The sequence below is a fragment of the Tripterygium wilfordii genome, chromosome 19, assembly GCF_013401445.1.
Source record: "Tripterygium wilfordii isolate XIE 37 chromosome 19, ASM1340144v1, whole genome shotgun sequence".
In the NCBI taxonomy this organism is placed as follows: Eukaryota; Viridiplantae; Streptophyta; class Magnoliopsida; order Celastrales; family Celastraceae; genus Tripterygium; species Tripterygium wilfordii.
In genome coordinates, this window is record NC_052250.1 from 908,304 (window position 1) to 928,530 (window position 20,227).

Sequence of the window (20,227 nt, forward strand, 5' to 3'; positions counted from 1 at the left end):
TACAAAACAACTCATGGCTGAATCTGGTGCTCTTATAGTTCCACCTGTGGTGACGTCAACTCAAGAACCAACCTCTATTCCTTATGGGATCAAACTAAATGGCTCAAATTTCACTCTTTGGTCTCAGGTGGTTACTATGTTCGTTGCTGGACGAGGAAAGATGGAATATCTCAAAGGTACGACCTCGAAACCTACTGTTAGTGACTCTACATATAACAAGTGGATGATGGAGGATGCTACTGTAAAAGACTGGCTTATTGGCTCTATGGAGGCCGATATAATGAATCTTTTTATTCGTTTACCCACTGCGAATGATGTTTGGGATGCTGTGTCTCAAACATATTTTGAGGGTGCTGATAAATCTATTTTGTATGATCTGTCTCGAAAAGCTATGGCAACTAAGCAGGCAGGGCGACCTGTGGCTGCATACTATTCCGATCTTAAGGTTATTTGGCAGGAGCTTGATCATCGTCGTCCAATTACCTTTACTCAGCCAGATGTGATTAAGACTCGAATGGCTGAAATTGATGAAGATCGAGTCTATTCTTTTTTGGCTGGGCTTGATGATATATATGATTCTGTTCGGGGAGATATTCTTCGTACTAATCCTCTACCTGGACCTGATAATGCTTTCTCAACTGTGAGACGTGAAGAACTTCGCCGGAATACAATGATGTCTTCAGAAGTTCCTCAGATGGCTATGGCAGTTCGAAAATATGGAACTCCAACAAGTTCTTTGTCACTGTCAGTACCTACTGGTGGTAAATGTACTCATTGCGGCAGCACCAAACATATTGTAGATACTTGCTTCAAAAAGCATGGATATCCCGAGTGGTGGCAGGCTCACAAAGAGCGATTACAAGCTCGAAAAGGTGGTAAAGTTGCGCTATGCACCTCACCTACAGTCCCAATGGCACCGACTCCTTCTTCAATGGATACCATGGCTTCCACTACTCCAGTTGATATCACTCACTCTGTGGTAGATCCTACTCTTCTCCAACAGTCAGGTAGTGTTGGTCTAGCCCTTCTTGCAACAAATTCTGAAAAAGATCCCGGTTGGATTCTTGACTCTGGTGCGACTAATCATATGACCTTTGATGCGTCCTTATTACATGATGCTTGTTTACCAAATTGCTCTACTGTCACCAATGCCAATGGTGTTTCATATCCGGTTACGGGCGCTGGAAGGGTTAACTTAACTCCTTCATTATCCTTGGAGCACACTTTATTGATTCTTGCTCTTTCCAATAATCTTTTATCTGTGCCACAAGTTACTACACAACTAAATTGTTTAGTATTAATATATCCTACTTTTTGTTTCCTTCAGGATCTCTGCAGCGGGGAGATAATTGGGCGTGGTACTAAGAGAGAGGGATTATATTATGTGGAAGATGTTAGTATGGGACGATCTCTATCAGCAAAAGGGTCATCTAGGGCATCAGAAGATCAGATTCGGTTATGGCATCATCGTTTGGGTCATGTCTCCTTTGGGTACTTGAAATATTTATTTCCTACTTTATTTTCTACATGTGAACCTTCCAATTTTCAGTGTGATACATGTGTTTTGGCCAAGAGTCATCGTGCTACTTATTTTGATAGTACTAATAAAAGAGTTGTGCCTTTTGCGTTGGTTCATTCGGATGTTTGGGGACCTGCCCCTGTTACTACTTCTACTGGCTTTAGATGGTTTGTATTATTTATTGATGATTGCACTCGTATGACTTGGCTTTACCTTATGCGTCATAAGAGTGATGTGGCTGCTTGCTTCCGCACGTTTCATACCATGATCAAAACACAATTCTCTACTAATTTACAAGTTCTTCGATCTGATAATGGTGGTGAATTTGTAAATCAGGAGTTACAAGCTTATTTTCAGACTCATGGAATTTTGCATGAAACCACTTGTCCTTATACACCACAACAGAATGGTGTTGCTGAGCGCCGAAACAGACAAATTTTGGAGATTACACGTGCTGCCCTTATTGGAGCCCACATGGCACCACGTTTTTGGGAAGAAGCTGTTACCACAGCTGTATATCTTTTGAATAGGGTACCCACTCGTGTTCTACAATTTCAGACACCACTTGATAAATTGGCATCCTATGTAACACTGCCATCGCACCTCACACTTCCTCCCCGGGTGTTTGGTTGTGTTGTGTTTGTACATTTACAGAAACATCTCCGCACGAAACTTGATCCTTGTGCCCTCAAGTGTGTATTTGTCGGTTATCATCCTTCACAAAAGGGTTATCGTTGTTTTCATCCTCCTACAAGTAAGTTCTATGTTACTATGGATGTCACCTTTTCTGAACATGAAATGTTTTTTTCTTCACCTAATTCCACGCTTCCGGGCCCGAGTGGTGATACTGTTGTTGAAGCTCCAAATTGGATGGAGTTGTTTCCTGATCCACTGTGTGTTGCCGATACTGTTGTTGAAACTCCCTCTCTCTCATCTTCGCTAGTACCCACTCCCGATACTCCTCGTACAGATCCTCCTGAGGTAAGCATTGAGTCTGATGTTAATACTAACAATATTTGTGATAATACTTGTGTCTCGATTGAAACTGACAGATACGTACTCCCACCAAGAAGTACTCGTGGTGTTCCACCAGATAGATTTTCACCAGAGGTTGTGCGAAAAGTGAAATATCCTATTGCTCAGTATGCATCCACTCACCGACTGTCAAAGGAATGCCAAAGCTTTGTCAGTAATATGACTGTCATAGATATTCCTACTAAAGTGCAAGAGGCGTTGTTGGATCCAAAATGGGCAACTGCAATGACTGAGGAGATGACAGCACTTGAGAAAAATCAAACTTGGGAATTGGTGGAGTTGCCGAAAGGAAAAAAAGCTGTTGGTTGTAGGTGGGTGTACACCGTCAAGTGCAAGCCTGATGGTTCGGTTGATAGGTATAAAGCTAGACTTGTGGCTAAAGGATTCACCCAGACGTATGGGGTTGATTATCAGGAAACGTTTGCTCCTGTTGCAAAAATTAATACGGTTCGAGTCCTAATATCCCTAGCCGCAAATTTTGATTGGCCTCTACAACAATATGATGTAAAAAATGCTTTTTTACATGGTGAGCTACAGGAAGAAGTTTATATGTCTCTGCCCCCAGGATATGAAGCTCCAGGTGATCAAAGTGTCGTGTGTAAACTGAAGAAAGCCTTATACGGGTTGAAACAATCTCCTCGAGCTTGGTTTGGTCGATTCCGACTTGCTATGAGAAGATTCGGCTATAAGCAAAGTAATGCAGATCACACTTTATTTTTGAAAAGAGTTGGTCATAAATTAACGGCTCTCATTATTTATGTTGACGACATGGTAGTGACAGGCAATGATTCTGAAGAAATGCGTAAACTGAGAGACTATTTGTCAACTGAATTTGATATGAAGGATTTGGGAGGATTAAAATATTTTTTGGGCATTGAAGTTGTTCGTTCTGAGCAAGGAATATTTTTATCCCAACGAAAGTATGTGCTTGACTTATTAACAGAAACTGGTATGCTTGGATGTCAGCCAATTGGATCTCCTATGGAACAAAATCATGGATTGGAAGAGTCTTCGAATCAAACTTCAATAGACAAATTACGATATCAAAGGTTAGTTGGGCGTTTAATCTATTTGTCTCATACGAGGCCAGATATTGCATATGCGGTCAGTGTTGTGAGTAGATTTATGCACAATCCTGGTAAACAACATATGGATGCAGTTATTAGAATTCTGAGATATTTAAAATCTGCACCGGGAAAAGGCTTACTTTTTTCTAAGAATGGGCATGCAGACGTATGGGGCTATACCGACTCAGATTGGGCAGGTAAAGGAGACCGAAGAAGATCAACCACTGGGTATTTAACTTTTGTTGGAGGAAGTCTGGTTACTTGGAGAAGTAAAAAGCAAAAAGTTGTCTCATTGTCTAGTGCAGAAGCCGAATACAGAGCAATGGTGAAAGGTATTTGTGAGTTGTTATGGCTCAAACGGCTTATGGGGGAGCTGAGTTTGTCCATTAAAAGACCAATGAAATTGTATTGTGATAATCAGTCAGCAATTAAAATTGCTGAGAACCCAGTGCAACATGATCGGACTAAACATGTGGAAATTGATAGGAATTTCGTGTATGAAAAGCTAGAAGAAAAAATAATTGAAGTTCCGTATATGAAGACCGAAGATCAGTTGGCTGATGTGTTAACCAAGGGAGTGTCAAATTCAGTGTTTGCTGATTCACTTGTCAAGCTGGGCATGTACGATGTCTATGCACCACCTTGAGGGGGAGTGTTGAATAGAGTCAAAGATTTACCCAAGATTTACTTTATTGATTGAAGACTTTCCTTAATTGAAGATTCGGCAATCAATATTGATTTGTCTAAGTTCATAATTGATGCCTCAATTGTTGACTAATTGATGCCTCAATTGTTGACTAATTGATGCCTCAATTGTTGACTTTGATAGTGACTTTGATAGAGATTGTAATTACGTAAATCATTGATTGTAAACCAATGTAATAGCTATATATAGGTGTTTACCACTTCAATAAAAGTAATTGATTGCAAAATTAAGTCATTCATGCTTTATGGCCTACGTATTCAACGCCTAGGGGTTATGATCTTGTTCCACCTTATGATCAAAACAAAGGATGCACCACCATTACACCCATGGAATCATCCAAAATCGAGGTGAGTTCTTTGTCATAAACTTTCTCATACATTCTCATATATATTCAATGGCGTACCTGAGTTCTCGGGGGCCTCTACGGACTCTAAAAAAGGGCAACTCTTTGAAAAATTCTAAAAAAGACAACCAACATCAAATCGAAAACTCACGTGATAGAGGGATAATGTCACACACACAATACATACTAACACATTTCTGAGGAGGGAGGATGAGATAGAGAGGACGAGAGGAGAGGGGAGAGAGAGAGTTTAGTGTTTGTTGGAGTCTGCGATGAGGGAGAGGAGAGATCGAGATTTTTTTTTTTTTGTTTTAAATACATGTGGAGCTCAAGTATTCACTTGGATCTTGTACGTCCAACTCGATAACTGTTATAACTGAGATCTGTATCATTTTGGAACCATATATGACCTCATAGTAGTGTATATATATAATTTCTTTCCTAACCAGAGTACAAAATTCAATTGAAACAGAAGGAATCGTTCCCCATAAAACTAGAAAGTATAGGGCATTTGACATTGGGAAAGCTATAAGTGATTCTCTGGGAGTGCAAGTTACAATATTTTGCAACACAAACTCTGAAGAACAATCACAGTTCTACGAGGTTCGAATATGCTATCGCAGGGATGCTACTATGATTCCATGTCCAAGGGATTTTTCCAAGTACAGAAACATACGATACAATGACACAGTGTTTCCTCGTCCTCTTCAAAGAATGGTGAGAGATTGATGAAGGAATGTTTTCTTCTCTTTTTTCTACTTTGTCTCTGCTTAATTAGACAATTAGACATTGTAATAAACCTATTTGGTCTTAATTAGTTTAATTCAACACCCAACAACAAGGACAAGAACATTGTAATAACCTATTTGGAATTTGGTTAGCTTTTAAAGCACTCGCATCGAAATCTTTTAACAAATTCTCTATTTTACCTGTTCAAAGTTAAAACATCACTTTTGACAATTTACAGAATCCCTATTTAACAACAACTGTATAGTATTTCTATCATAAATCTCTACAACATTAAAATATTAATACTTGTTTACATTAAAAAAAAACATTTTAATGGTGTGCCCACACTTTGTAAAAAGATGAGAGAAAAAAAGAAAGAAAAGATATTCAAATATTATATTATATTTTATATTTAGAGATTCTGAAATGTTTTTCACAATATGTTTCCTTCCGTTATCTATTTTAACTACTTGCATAAATTTATAGATATTGACGCAAGTGCTCTTATAGAGGGGGCAGTTCATTTAGTTAACATAAATTATTAAATTGTATTGGAGTCATGCTGTGAACGACAGAGAATTTATCAAAAAAATATTGGGTATTGGGTAAATTGATGTGGCTTATATATCTGTAAAAAAATTAATACATATATATATATACACACACACAACAGTGGTGGAGCCACACTATGTTCGAGGTGGGCTCAAGCCTATTCATAAAGAATTTTCGCTTTCGGATAAGTTGAGTTGGACTCTGGATATACTCGCATCTCCCACAAGCCTAAACACATTAAGATATTGTCTGCTTTGGGTCGAAACCCTCACGGATTTGTTCCTCTAGGCTCAACGTCCTCGTTTAGGCCTAAAAAACCGATCTTAATGTGTTTGGATGTGAGTTCTTCTTATCTATTGTCGCTCCTCTCTTAATTTTTCCGATGTGAGATCTTATCATTCCACTCCCCCTTGGAGTCTGCACGTCCTCGGGCAGTAGTCAGGTAGCTTTCGTTCATAGTCTCGCCATTCTTCAACAATTGGGCTTCTCGCATTTTTTTTCCTTTTTTTAACGGCACGTCCATATTGAATACTAGCCCACTGTCTACCTGCCACTAGCCCAACTAATAGTCCACAATCTTTGTTAGAGTTTCTCTCAATGAAAACACAAATGATGAATGTCTTTATACCTTCTGACAAGTTGGGTCGATTCTTTGGGAGTCCATATTCGAACCTCCCAGAACCTCTTAGGTGATTCTCTGGGAGTGCAAGTTACAATATTTTGCAACAATCACAATTCTACGAGGTTGGAATATGCAACGATGGTGAATAATTGAAGGAATTTGTTTTTTTTGGTCTCAGCTTGGACATTAATGTAATAACCTATTTGGTCCTAGTTCAATTCAACTCATTACTGAATGTTTCTACAATTCTACGTAAAGCAAGACCTCAAACGATTGCAGTATTACTGAGGTGTTCGTAACACCAGTAAGGATTCAGAATTCTTGGCGTAGACAGAGCTTTTGCCGACATAGAACATAGGAATGTCAATATCTTACTCTTGTAGGAAGCTGGAGATAGTCAAGGAAGTTTGACAAGTCATCGACCGATTATCAAAGAAAAATACATTCAATTCGGTGTCATGAGTATTACACACAAGAAAAACCACAAAATATATATATATACCTCTCGAGATCTGGTGTTCTCAAAATACACAGGGTAGAATGAATATTACCTACAACAGCAAAGGTGAGAATTTTGATGTTACAAGAAGAGGAAGAATGAAAAAAAAAAATGAATCAGCCGAGGGTAGTCATAGAGCAGAAGCTCAAAGACACAGAATGACTGCGAGTAGCAGCGTGTGACCATGCTACAGTTTCAAAAATAGCAACAGAGTGGAGAGGAGCAACGCCAAATTTGTAAGGAACATGCATGTCGTAGTTTTGGGTTGTCGGTTCCCTGGTGGAGCTACCGTTTCACCTCCACCTCCACCTGGGCTGGATGATGGGGCTTCATAAGATGGCAAAGGCGGCTCCAGAACATCTTCTTCCGTAAGCACTGGATTGGGAGCCTCAGCTGGTGGCAGGTATGGAGTTGTAATCAGTTGGATGAGACTGCCAGGTTGAACAGGACTCATGTAATTAGGAAGTGTTTTGCTGCCCAAACACCTGTTCCCTGCAACACATGCAGCATCGATTCATTAGTGTTGGAAAATTATAGCAGTTTCAGAAAATAGCTGAACTGCTGCTAAAGGCAACCTAAAATATGAAGGATCCTGCAGCAAAAATAAACCACCATCCAGTATAATTCCGTATCCATGGTCATGATGTTATTAATAGGCTTTAAATTGGTGAGAATATAGAGCATGATTGTGTTACTAAATCGCCTACATGAAAAGAAATCAACTCAATTACACCCACTTACTTCTGTATCTAGCAGATGTCAGAGGAAATTCAGTGATAACACCATTAATACTGGCTCCCATAACAAATGAATTGATCTCAACAGTTCCATCTGAGAAGAAGTCCCAAGCTTGAGATACGAACTCGTTTTGGAAGGTTTCGACATAAACAGGGAGTTTAAATGACTGTAGCCTCTCCACAGTGTTTGTCTGACCAGTAATGAATGACCCACTCTCTGGGAAGACAGAGGTTTTGCCGACAACCACAGAATTAGCAAACTTCTTGATGTCCTCAATGGTTGCATCAGTGGCATCACGAATACTTTCATCAATCTTGTAAACGAGCTCATAATTACTTTTCTCTGTAAAGTTCTTTAGAACAGAGCTGCTGGTGGATTGGATCATAACTTTGATAGATGTATCATTATCATAACCACTTTTGCTTAAGGTGTCAAGTACTGCATCAGTCACCCGTAAATCGTGCTTCTCTATAAGATAGGCTGCATGCTGAAATAGAAAAAAGGGGGGAAAATATATCATTTTATGGTCAAAGCTCTAGATAGGGTTGAGAGGAAATCATTTTGCTCTATGCTGCATGAGAAGTACAAAACAAGCTTGACCATTATGAAAGAACTGAATATGTGATGTTGACGACTAATGAAAATTGTGTTTAAAAGAAATTAGGATATAGATACCCAGAAGATTTGCAGTCCATGACGTAAGCTCATTTAAGTAGTACCAAATCAATGAAATGGCATAATAATACATGCAACAGCCCCACAGTTATAAGTTCTATCAAATAAACTTTTTAAGGCCACATTAATCATTGAAATGCAATCAAGGGGTGGATAAGATCAGTCACGTATAGATTCTCTTGCACAGGATTGTTTATGTTCTTCTACACTTGGATTGAATGTTTAGTAAAACTGAACTGCTGTTGCCGTCACCCTGAGTGACAGCAAATAGAATTCTCAGCCATAACTCTCTTCTTTTTCTCTCTTCCTTTGGGTTCACCCAAGTAACCCAATGGGTCTTATCTCACATATAGAACATAAAGCTCTCCCATTCCATTAAGCACAACCCTTCCCTTCTCATTCCCCAATCCCAATCCCAATCCCAACCCCAACCCCATTAAGCAAAAAAATAAAAGTTCCCCTACGAGATCGGAACCTGAGACCTCCAGATTAAAGAGTACGTCCTCAGGGACTTTTCTTTTTCTTTTTCTAGGTAAGAAGATATATATAGCCAAAGTCAATACAAAGACACACATATGAGGTAATTCATGTACAAAAAAGGAGAACATGTGGTCAACCACTATAGGGTAGTGTCAACCTGAGACCTCTTCTTCACAATGGATGGTCCTAAACCAACTCAGCATCCCAAGGAGCTAACACCCATGGGACCAAGCTGCCAGGCCCTCCTCCATAAGCAAACACACTTTTGTGACAAGCAAATGAATTAACCATGAAGAAGATTTGTAAATTCAGCTAAAAAAAAATGTATTGATGCAGGAATTAAAACATGTGAATGAAGAGGCCCTGACAGTAAAGGTGGCAACTTAACTCACCTCAATGCTAATCAATACACCAGAAAGAGAGCTTGAATTCTTTGCCAATGCCAAGAAATCAGACAATGTGAGAAAGTTCCCCGCAGCTCTGAACTTAGGATTCCGGAACAATTCAAATTTTCTATACGGGTTTAATATGGTCGCTACAAAGAAATTTGAGAAAGAATTTTAAAAAATCAATACATGAATGTTAAAATAAGCATTCAGGAAATAGACCCAGTCCACTGTATCAATCTCAAACATTATTAACATGAGCCAGTAGAATGTAAGAAACTACAATTCCCAAACAAATAAAGATGTTTCAGGGAAGTATGAAAACTAATCAAGAGTAGCTTAGCAGAATAATAATCATGAGCAGAATCTCAGTTAATGGCACATCACAAGCAAGGGGAGTGGACCTATAAGTAACCTTCTTACAAATTCTTGTTTTTCTTGGGTGTAAACAAGCATCCCAAAACTTGCACAATGATTTCCACATAAAACAAGAAATTTTCTTTTAAAAAGTCATCCTAGACTCGAAGGCGATGAAACATTTTATTATAGGCCTATGTCGGGTTTTCAAAGAACGTGAGCATAATATTTTCATTAACATCAAAGCTAGGAGCAGCTAGCTCCATCACATATTTCAGAGCTCGTAGATCCCTTACAAGTGGGGCTTATTACCCTCTCTTGTTTTGAGGTGTTGATCCCAACTTTTAACTTCACACTTGTGGCTATTCGTACATCGTACTCCGCCCTACATGGTAAACACCGGGCACCTGAGTCCCCCCGTCCCAGATACACTAAGCAATTATAGGGCCTTCGGCCCATGGGGGTGGCTCTAAAGAAATTTGTTGGACGTGAGAGTTGAACCTAGGAGCTTGTCTTGGGCATGGGTTCATCCATTCATAGAGTTTACATCACGTCTAGAATCTTCTACATAGTGTTTTGCTTAGCCTCCGAATGTACATATTCTAGACTTTTCTTTAATTTTATCCTCATTAACACTAGATCATTTAGAAAATTCTAGAACCACCTAGAGATGTGCATCATATGTGCAGCACTTTTCTCCAACACCTAATACAATTCATTCTCCCTTTATCTATGAGTATTGGATATTTTTTAAGATTCTGAAGCGAATTCAAGGCATTGGTTCCTCAACCTATTTGAAATACATAGTAGCACCAATTTGATACAGTGCTGCTGTTTATCTTTCTTACTTCATTGACCGATCATCTTTTGGGTTGTTGACCTTTTTCACCTTTTAAGAGATGAGGGGAGTGGACCTTGTCAACTAATTATAAAGGATTTTCAGAAGATGCTCAGTACTAATATGTTTAAAAAGAATGTCAAGGATCATCACATCAGGAAAAAGAGGAGTGAGAAAGAACTGAATTCATCTTACGTGATAAGCTCTGTATCTGACTCCATGTTAGGCTAAAGGAAAATACTCCACTACCACTCTGAATCTCTGGAATTGTAGATGACAGTGTGGTGAAATTTGATTGTAACACGTTTGTGGCATCACCAAGATTTATAGAAGCTAGGCAAAATGGTATTCCATCCTTTGACATTTGAACAGGGCAGTCAATAACATCAACGCCATCTGAAACAGCCTTCTGGTAAGCCAGGTCAGTACAGCCAGGATAGTCTCCACTTGCACCATTTTTTGAGATAACCAAAAGGTTCACTATCATTGGCCAAAGCAAAGGACACATGTCAATAATCATAGCGCAATGCAATTAAACAGTCATACAACCTGTGGAATCACAATTTCATACCTTGTTCAGAAGCATTCCTGCCTAGATGAGAAAAACAATCTGCAACACAGGCAGAGAAGTCAATGCAATTCTTAGATCCTTTTTTTAATGGACAAAGAAATTTTAAATCGTGAACAAATAAAGTATTTGACTTTCTAATTTATTACAAATACTGTAAATTTCCTGGATTACAAAAGCAACAAAGATATAAATTTCCAAATTCAAAGAGACTAAATGTTTACTTGTTTAGCTTCTACATATCACATCTTATAGTGAGAGAAAATCTTAACGCATTGGTGGTTCCGTGTAATACTGAAATAAAATTGGAAAAGACCTTTAAAATTACCCGACAGGTATTTTAAAGGAAAATTTATTAAATCACATGCAAATATGCAATGTAGAATGAAAAACTAATATGCTAATGAGACACTCGAGAGTAATTTTACTTGATTACAAAATGATGGAAAGTATTTAAGATATTCTGGCCGTGAGCACCTTAAGAGAAAGCTGCACCAACTACTATTCGTTCAAGCTTACTAGCTTAGAGTATCAAAAGGTTGACATAACACTAACGTATCACAATGTCAAGATCAGGTGCTGAAAAGAACAGTCTGAACGACTGATGGTTATTTTTGAGTTTGCATCATAATTGTTGTTATGGAAAATTTGTTTGCGGGGGAGATATACATCATTATATTCAAAACATATCAATAAAACAATAGTTCAACCTCAGTAAACATTTACAATGCTTCAAAGAGGAAGAGGAATATAACTTACCTCTAGCTGCTGAAGGAGTTATCGGGAAATCAGACAACACCCCATCCACAGAGAATTTACCATTGTCAATGTAATATAGATACTCAGATGCTGGATCGTAACTGTAATTATAGCTTAAAGGTAAGTCATTTGTAAAATCCGATGCAAAGACTTCTAGCCCTTCTTTGTGAGCATTCAAGACAACAGGGGTGTAAGGTTGGATGTAAAGACTTGCATCCACAGGCCATATGTAATACTTTGGGATAAGAATTCCGGAGGCAAATGTCTTGATAAATGTTAGATTGTTTAATAGAGAACCATAAGTCTGGTTGGTTGAAGGCTCAACATCGTTTGGCCCTAGAAACCGGAACACCAGCTTTGTAATTCTAGGGTTAAAACGTGATGCAATACTCCTCAAGAAAGCCACTTCTGGTGACGAAATATAGTTAACAACCACTCTCCTAGATACCGAGAGAACATAACTTCTCATACTCAAATTATGCTGAGTGAAGAATGCATCATGCTGCAAAAATAGAACAAAAAAATTAAAAAAAATAAAAAGAGCTAGCTAAGCATATGCCAGTGCCACACTTATCATTAACAAAAAGGTGAGCTGATACCACAATTTCAAGAAGAATATTAGAAGTCTTAATAAGCATGGTTATGATGATAATAGACTAGTGTAAGGTAACATTAGAGAAGTCAGGGCGTATCCTCTACCTGAATATTCAACCAAAAGCCCTGGGGTTTCATTTGCCCAGCCACATCCTCAACAGTGAGAATTTGAAATCCGCTGCCATCAAATCTACTTGTTCGCGAGTAAATTCCTTGAATTACTGTAAGGGAATGAAGTTTTAAGTCAGAAAGCATTCCTCACCAAAGCATCACAAGAGCAAGTTCATAAATAGTAGTAGAAAATTCCTTAGAAGCGTCAATTAGTTGATTTTTTAAAATGCTATGCTTGAAATATGTCAGTGGGTCAGACAACCGAACAAAGTATTTCCATATCTGTAAGTGATACAAATTGATCTTCCATTTTCTATCCATGAACTAATTATATGCAGAAAACAAGCAGTAAAATTACAGATAGCAAGTTATTGATAATGACAAAGTGATGATTCAGGTATTTGCATAGCGGACCAGAGAACTAAACCAACGAACCAGCTAAAACCTTTTAATCTAAAAATGGGATTCTGCTATAACTCGTGTAAATGCATTGAAATCTCCAATAGCAAAAAATAAAAGCAATTAGTAGGTGCAGGTGGAGCGTTTCAAATATGACAGGCCAAAACACATGATTAAAAGAGAGGCCAGCTGAGTATTTTAATTCACCTAATGGTTCCCTGCTGAGGTAATTTTGGCCAGAGTGGTGTAGGCATCAGTACAGTTGTGATATAAGACTTGATCCTACTAGACAAAATTCTCAGCAGCTGACCCTTCTAATCAAATCATATAAGTCCCCAACTCCCACCCCCTCCTCCTTCGATTAGAGAAAGGAAATAAATAAAAAAACAGCATTCGAAATAGCATAATGAAAATAGTAGTCTTGAACAAACTGAACTTACAGTAGACATTTGTGAGGTCCTTCAAGGCGTAATCCACAGAAAAATATCCTAGTGTTGGCACCCCGTTAACTAGGTAAGCCTTTGCTTGATCTTTGAAAACTCTGTCAATGTCAGTAGAATTTTCTATGGTCACTTTAGGAGCACAAATCCCAACTCCATCTTTGGTCAATTGTACATCACACCACAAGACTACATCGGGTACACTAGTAAGCATTGTCAAACTGTAAGCAGCCGAGCTAGAATCTGGAAATAATCCTGAAAATCCACCGCGTGCTATAACTAAAGGCTCATTCCCTGCAAAAGAAATAAATAACTGAGCAGATTGCACTCTAGAATTTGTTGTATCATTACCATATACTAAAACACATGCCAGTTGATGTAGACAAGTTTTGTCAAACCTCTGTGTTCATGAGTGTGATTTAATAGTTTTTTCCACAGCAAACGCAACAATAAGAAAATAGTTCTTGAAACTCAACTACTCTGTAATCTAATCCTGATTCAATCTTCATATCAGAGAAATAAAATTACTCTTCGAAATTCAGATTTTTTTCAATTCGAAGCGAGGGAAGACTGTCTCTCCAACTCATAAAAAAAAAAACGAAAGAAATAAAACTCTGAACCGCAATTCATCAGGAAAAAAATAATAATAATAAAAGACAGATTGCATTTATTTCTCCTCTCTTCCTCCACTTTCTCAGCAAACAAACAGAAAACAAGCAACAATTAAAACGAAAATTCAAAAAAAGCGGAAAGAAAATCTAGGAACGGAAAGCAGAGCAAAAAAAATTGGCATTTCTTAGCTAGTCCTTTTTCCTCCACTTTCTTAGCAACCAAAAGAGAACTGATAACAAGCATCTAAAGTAAAAAGCAGCTCGAGAACCAACCGCTCAGTGTCTGCCATCGACTGGCACCACTAGATCCTTGAGCAGCAACCAGAGCCACTGCAACCGTGTGGAGAGCAAATACAGCTAGTAATGAATCGAAAGCGCGTGGCCTACACATTGCCGGAGACGCACCCCGACAACTCATCGAAACTCTGTAACTTCCGGCAAGTCCTCACCGGATAATATCGGAGCTTTTTCTCTCGGGAAATGTTGGAGATTTGTTAGAGAGACAGAAGTGTCTACGCGAGTACTGAACCTTTTTCAGTCTGGCTTTTAGCCTTTTACTATATATAAATAAATAAATACATATATATTAAATAAATAAACTTATTTAGTCAAATTATATTTTCTGCATTTTGTGATGTTTATATGTGTTTATTTATTTATGCATAGATAACGAAATAAATATATTATTATTATTTTTCCTTTTTTAGTGTTTCGACGTGAGAGGTGGTTATTGGAAAGCCGGCCATGTTTGGCTAGCTCAAGCAAGTCGTCAAGCCGAACTGTTGAAGTTTATTGGCTTGAGCCTTGAGGAGCATTTACTCTATATTCAGCGGTTACTTTAAAATTTACGAAGTCGGACATGGCCGGTTCTAATCACTTTGTTGCCTAAAGCGACATGTTCGGCATGTTAAAGTAGTGACCTATTAAAAATTCACTAAGTGAGACGGTATTTGTATTCTCCAGAGAGAAGGGAAGCTAAAGTTTATTTTTGATTGAATTTGTAGTATAGTGTAGATTTTGGACTCAACTAATGAGTTCGGTAATAAATAAAAAATTTGATTTCCTAGACAGTGTTACTATCCAAAACTTTTACTTTGATTGCTTTACTCAGGGGAGGGGAGGGCCTTAGAGTCGGATATAGAAATCATTTGATTATGTTCATTTAATATATAAAATTATTGTTTTTAGAATTTAAAGCTATAGTCTCCGGTTTTTTTTACTTATAATTTTATCACAAGGCAGAAGGTTAGGAAATAAAGAGATTGATAGGTGAAGCTCTATGCATCTTAATTACTAATTTGTGGCCTACCAAAAATCATTGATGATCATACTGATTGAGATTAAAATCAACGGTGGATGTGCAATTGTACATGTCCATGGCCTGCATCAAGGGTGGGACTTACCACATTGAATAACTCAAAGTGAAGTACTCAATTACTCAACCTGGCTCGAGCCACCCAGCCAGCCAGCCAGCCCAAGCTGGTGCTTCACCGTTCATCATTCCACTGATTGGAAGACAGCTAGACAAAGGGTCCCACAACATGCTAAGCTACAATCTGGCGTTTACCAAACGCGCAAATATATAGTCATGTTGGATGGTGGGACCCAATTTCTTGGGTACAAAACGACAGTCTAACATGTCGTGTATTTTGATTGTGAAGCAATTGGCTAGCAATAAAACCCCCTACTTTGGGTTCGAGACTATTGGAGTCTTTTGTGTGTTGAGATGGGCAAAGAGAATAAGATATAACACATTAAACAATTGGTAATTTTGATTATGACTCTTTGTATTTAGATTATCATTTTATTGTCATTTCGTTATAACTCTTGAGAGTTTGGGATTGAGATTTTGACAATTCAAAATGCATATTACCATTTGGGTTATGTCTAATTAGTAAAATAGTGAGTTTTGTTTTTGCGAACTGATAATGACACCATACAAGTCTATCTTTTAGACATTCGATATGAGACTAAACTCGTGCTGTCAAGTTCGCTCGCACACACAGAAGTTTCTTATCTGATGACAGAATTAGTTAGGACCAAAGCCCATCTCATGGCCTAAACCCTAAACACTTAATCGTCAATCAAATACCCTAATATGTCACTTTGTGGAAAAATCTCATGATTTGACATATTTTTTGGGTTAGCAAATTCCAACTGAAAGAATTCTAACCCCAACTTCGTATTCTCCTCCTCAGTTGCATGTTTTGCTTTCCTTTTTGGTTTAGTCATTTACTCACCAATTACTGTTTAATTAAAATAATTAATTAGTTATCATGCATGTTGGATTTTGATAATGTCAAATGTCTTGACTTGACTATTTTTTTCTACTTTAATTTTGAGGTAATTGATTAGTGTTAATATATAGGATTAATATATCTTTAGTTTGAAGATTGAAAGAAACTAGATGATAAATAGTTCCAATAATAATTGGATTACAGCTATTTGATTGTATTTTAATCCATGTTTTTTTTCTGTTATAAAATATTTCTAATTGGGTATGTACAAGACAAATTGAAAAGAATTACAATTTGACCAATCAATTCCTTCTATATACTTAATTGATCAAATATTATATTTATTTAGTTCAATAAAATAATTATTGAATATAGACAACCTTGGTCAAACGGTGATATATACCAATGGCATTGCCAGTTGGTTTCTCCTTAATATTAAAACTAAGTACTCCACATATTTATTAAACTATATAAGACTATGTTTAGTTTACAAAAATAAAAATATACTTGAGATTGTATTTTTTTTTAAAAAAATATCACCGATAAATATGTTTTTAGTTGGAATTGAACATTGGATACACATATGTTTAATCCAACCGATTGTTAACCGAGCCACCTCTCGTTGATTCTTGAGATTGTATTTAGGGTTGTATTCAGTTAGATTAATAAATCAAGTTCAAACATTATATATATATATGATTACAAATATGAAAACTAGATAATTAATGAGATTGTAAGGTGGAAGCTATGAAGGTTCTATAGCCACATGGGGTGTGGAATAACGAATAGAGATGGACGGCTACGATTGGTGCCATGTCAGCAGAAAGGTTCGTAGGGATGGAAATGGAAGAGGTGGGCATACGTGGGTCCCATAAATTGGAGGAGCCACGTTGGAGGTGGGGCCCAAATATAGAGAGAGAAAATGGGGGATTGATATTAATTCGATGGAGCGCACTTAGAGCCGCGTATGGAGGAATGATTCAAAGGATAGTGACTTCTTAAACGGTATGTCTGTATCTCTGTCTGTGTTGATATATATATATATGTGTATATATATATATAGAATATCTTTCCTATCTAAGATTATATATATATAATCTTAGATAGGAAAGATATTCTGATTTTCTGATGTTTTACACCCCATCGAAGAAAAAAATTATTGATTGACTGGCAACTTACAAGTTGTGATTAGTTTACGTGTACGTTTGGCTCTGTGGGCATTTGGATGTCACATCCGGCTAAGAGGTTTGCTAAATTTGATTATGTATGTGATTTAGACAGACGGAGATCGATTATTAGTTATCTATTTCAAATATATGGGGCTTTAATTAGTTGGCAATCATTGTTACAAGTTACCGTTGCACTTTCTACCATATAGGTTGAGTATATGATAATGGCAAAGGCTGTGAAGGAGGCTTTGGGGTTTGTTAGAGGATTTGGGTATTGAGCAGGACAATGTTAAGCTACATTGTGATAGTCAAGGTGTGATTCCCTTGGCTAAAAATCAGCTGCATATATCATGCCCGTACCACGTGGACGTAGACTTGGTATAGCTGAATTGCCGAACCACAGAAATCGCTTTGTCCTTCTTCTTTGCTCTCTTGCATATTTACTTCTTGAGTGTTTGGTTATTACTTATTGGTAATTTACCTTCGCCCCAATTGGTTTTGGCGAATAGTCGATCTTTGTGGTGACATACTTTAAGTACTAGACATGAGAACTCACAGTCACTATATACCCTCTAGGTGCTATTAGATAAACTCACGAACCTATTCAATAACACATAAATCACGCATATGACAAATACAACATAATTTTATGTATGAATTTGATAAGAATCCAACCCACAACCTTTAACAAGGTGAAGCCTACCTCTTAGCTGGGATTTGAGTTTGATATGATGAAACAATGGACTCCATTGGCACTTGAAAGAATCGAATCCACTTCCAAATCGATTTCATAAACTTTGTTGGCGCTTGGATTATTTTACTCTCTCCAAATATTAATTACTTAATTGGCGCAACAAATAAAAAGAAAACATATATAAGTGTCTACTCTCTCCAAGCATTAGTTATATGGGGTGGGTGGGAGATGCTAGTGTGCCAATTTATCGATCCCCATTAACCAACCATTATCAGAGGCATTTGTGGTAAAGAAATCAAACACATGATAATGATAGAGGCATGTGGTGGTTCATCTTCTCCATGATATATTGTCGGTCAGGATTCATGAGGTTTTGTAATAAACACACATTACAATTTCCTTATGAGTATATATATATATATATGTTTCCATCATGATTATTGAGTAAGATAAAAGGTTTCTAAGGTTTGCTGCATCCGTGCATGTGATTTGAGTAACATAATGGGCTTTGATTTTATGATCTTGGGATCAACAGGCCGAAATAAAAAAAAGTGCCAGCTTCTTAAACTTGTATTTTACAAATGTGAGCCCATCACGCTATCTATATTTATGATTCACCCAACAATAAATGGGCCGACCTTATTTGATATTTTGTTGAATCATTACTTCTACACCCACAATGATTGATGGAATCCCGAGTCTAAAATTGTGGTATAAGGCAGGACAGATTTTGCCAGGTCTTACATTGTTAAAAGAAAAGATTTGATGGATGGTTTATAGCCTAGTGGGTAACCTTGACTTAATAACACGCATTAGCTAGTCGTGAGCCTCGTAAGACATTGCCATGGGTTGAGTTTTGACTTGAAAAATCAAACAATATCTCGTAATAATAGTCAAGCTTTGTCAAGATAGACTATAATAACAATCACTTTACATATCTTATGACTATGATTTCCTACTTCTTGCTTTCACTCTTCTTTAGTCTTTTCAGACCCGGGGAAAATATATTGTGTTTGTTGATCATTTATGTTATCATTACAGAAAAATATGAGTGAGAGTGGAAGTGCACAAGTCTCATGTATCTATATTGTATATATATAGGATTTGGGGTTTTCGTACGTAATTCCCTAAAGTCTACAATTCACTTCTAATGGTGGAGAAAAAATCTAAAAAGTTTTAAAAATAATAAAACAAAAATGTGATGTAATTAGACACGCCTTCCAAACTTTGGAAGTGTTTTGCCATGTACGGGTATTGATTAGTAGCATATATATTACTCCTCCACTCCTGTGTATCATTCAAATTAATGAAGCTTTTAGTTTATCAACTTTGTTTGCATTGTGTGGAGTTATTGATCATCCAAGCTTCATTCTTTTCAAACCCAGAAGTAGTATTGGTAGATCAAAGTGGTGGAATATATTACCATAGGGAGGTTTTACTATATTCCTATATTAGTAGGAATATATGGACATACACCGTGTTGGACAAGTCCGCCCTATTGTGGAGTGGTGGGCACCTAGACCTACTATCATATTTGTTAATTAAGACTGTAATGTTTGTCATCGTTTCTATATAATTTTACATTCCCCTCATGATATAGGACAGGAAGAGCACAACAAACAAGACTCGACACTAATATTAAATGAATAATAAAAAGGTGTGTACACAGTCTTTGACCAGACCACTGAATTGGACCGACGGTTTGATTGGGTTTTGAATTTTTTTTAAAATTATTTTACGAAATGATCACATATTCCCATCACCACATATATAAAATGTTATATATCCATCCATATATATGCATGATCGACAATAATTAACCAAATATAGTTGCAACACTATTAGAAATCTAAGCCCACTCATATGAATGATATTTTAAGTTGAATCATACTTGTGGACCGATTGGTATCTAACTAGACCATTGGTTCAAACCGGTATTTAAAACACTGGACAAAAGTATAGATAAAAAATAGAAAAAGCAATGAGTCACAAATTAACATATACATGGTGTAACGACCCATTCCACACATCCACCCCGCAGTAATGGGCTGTGCGTACAAGCTGGCCCTTGGGCCGCTACCCCCAACCCCTCTCGCATC

The 20,227-nt window shown here is 37.3% G+C and overlaps 1 protein-coding gene across 1 annotated transcript; it reads right to left on the minus strand.

Annotated features, from left to right (window-relative positions):
• Positions 1-6,983: 6,983 nt before the first annotated feature.
• LOC119985171 (glycerophosphodiester phosphodiesterase GDPDL3-like) lies at positions 6,984-14,576 on the minus strand. Its single transcript, XM_038829373.1, has 9 exons — positions 14,302-14,576; positions 13,418-13,711; positions 12,573-12,688; positions 11,874-12,375; positions 11,118-11,156; positions 10,742-11,026; positions 9,358-9,500; positions 7,814-8,297; positions 6,984-7,564 (listed from the first exon to the last, which is right to left on the minus strand). The coding sequence occupies exons 1-9, from the start codon at positions 14,444-14,446 to the stop codon at positions 7,260-7,262; spliced, it is 2,313 nt and encodes a 770-aa protein (XP_038685301.1). The 5' UTR covers positions 14,447-14,576; the 3' UTR covers positions 6,984-7,259.
• Positions 14,577-20,227: the final 5,651 nt, after the last annotated feature.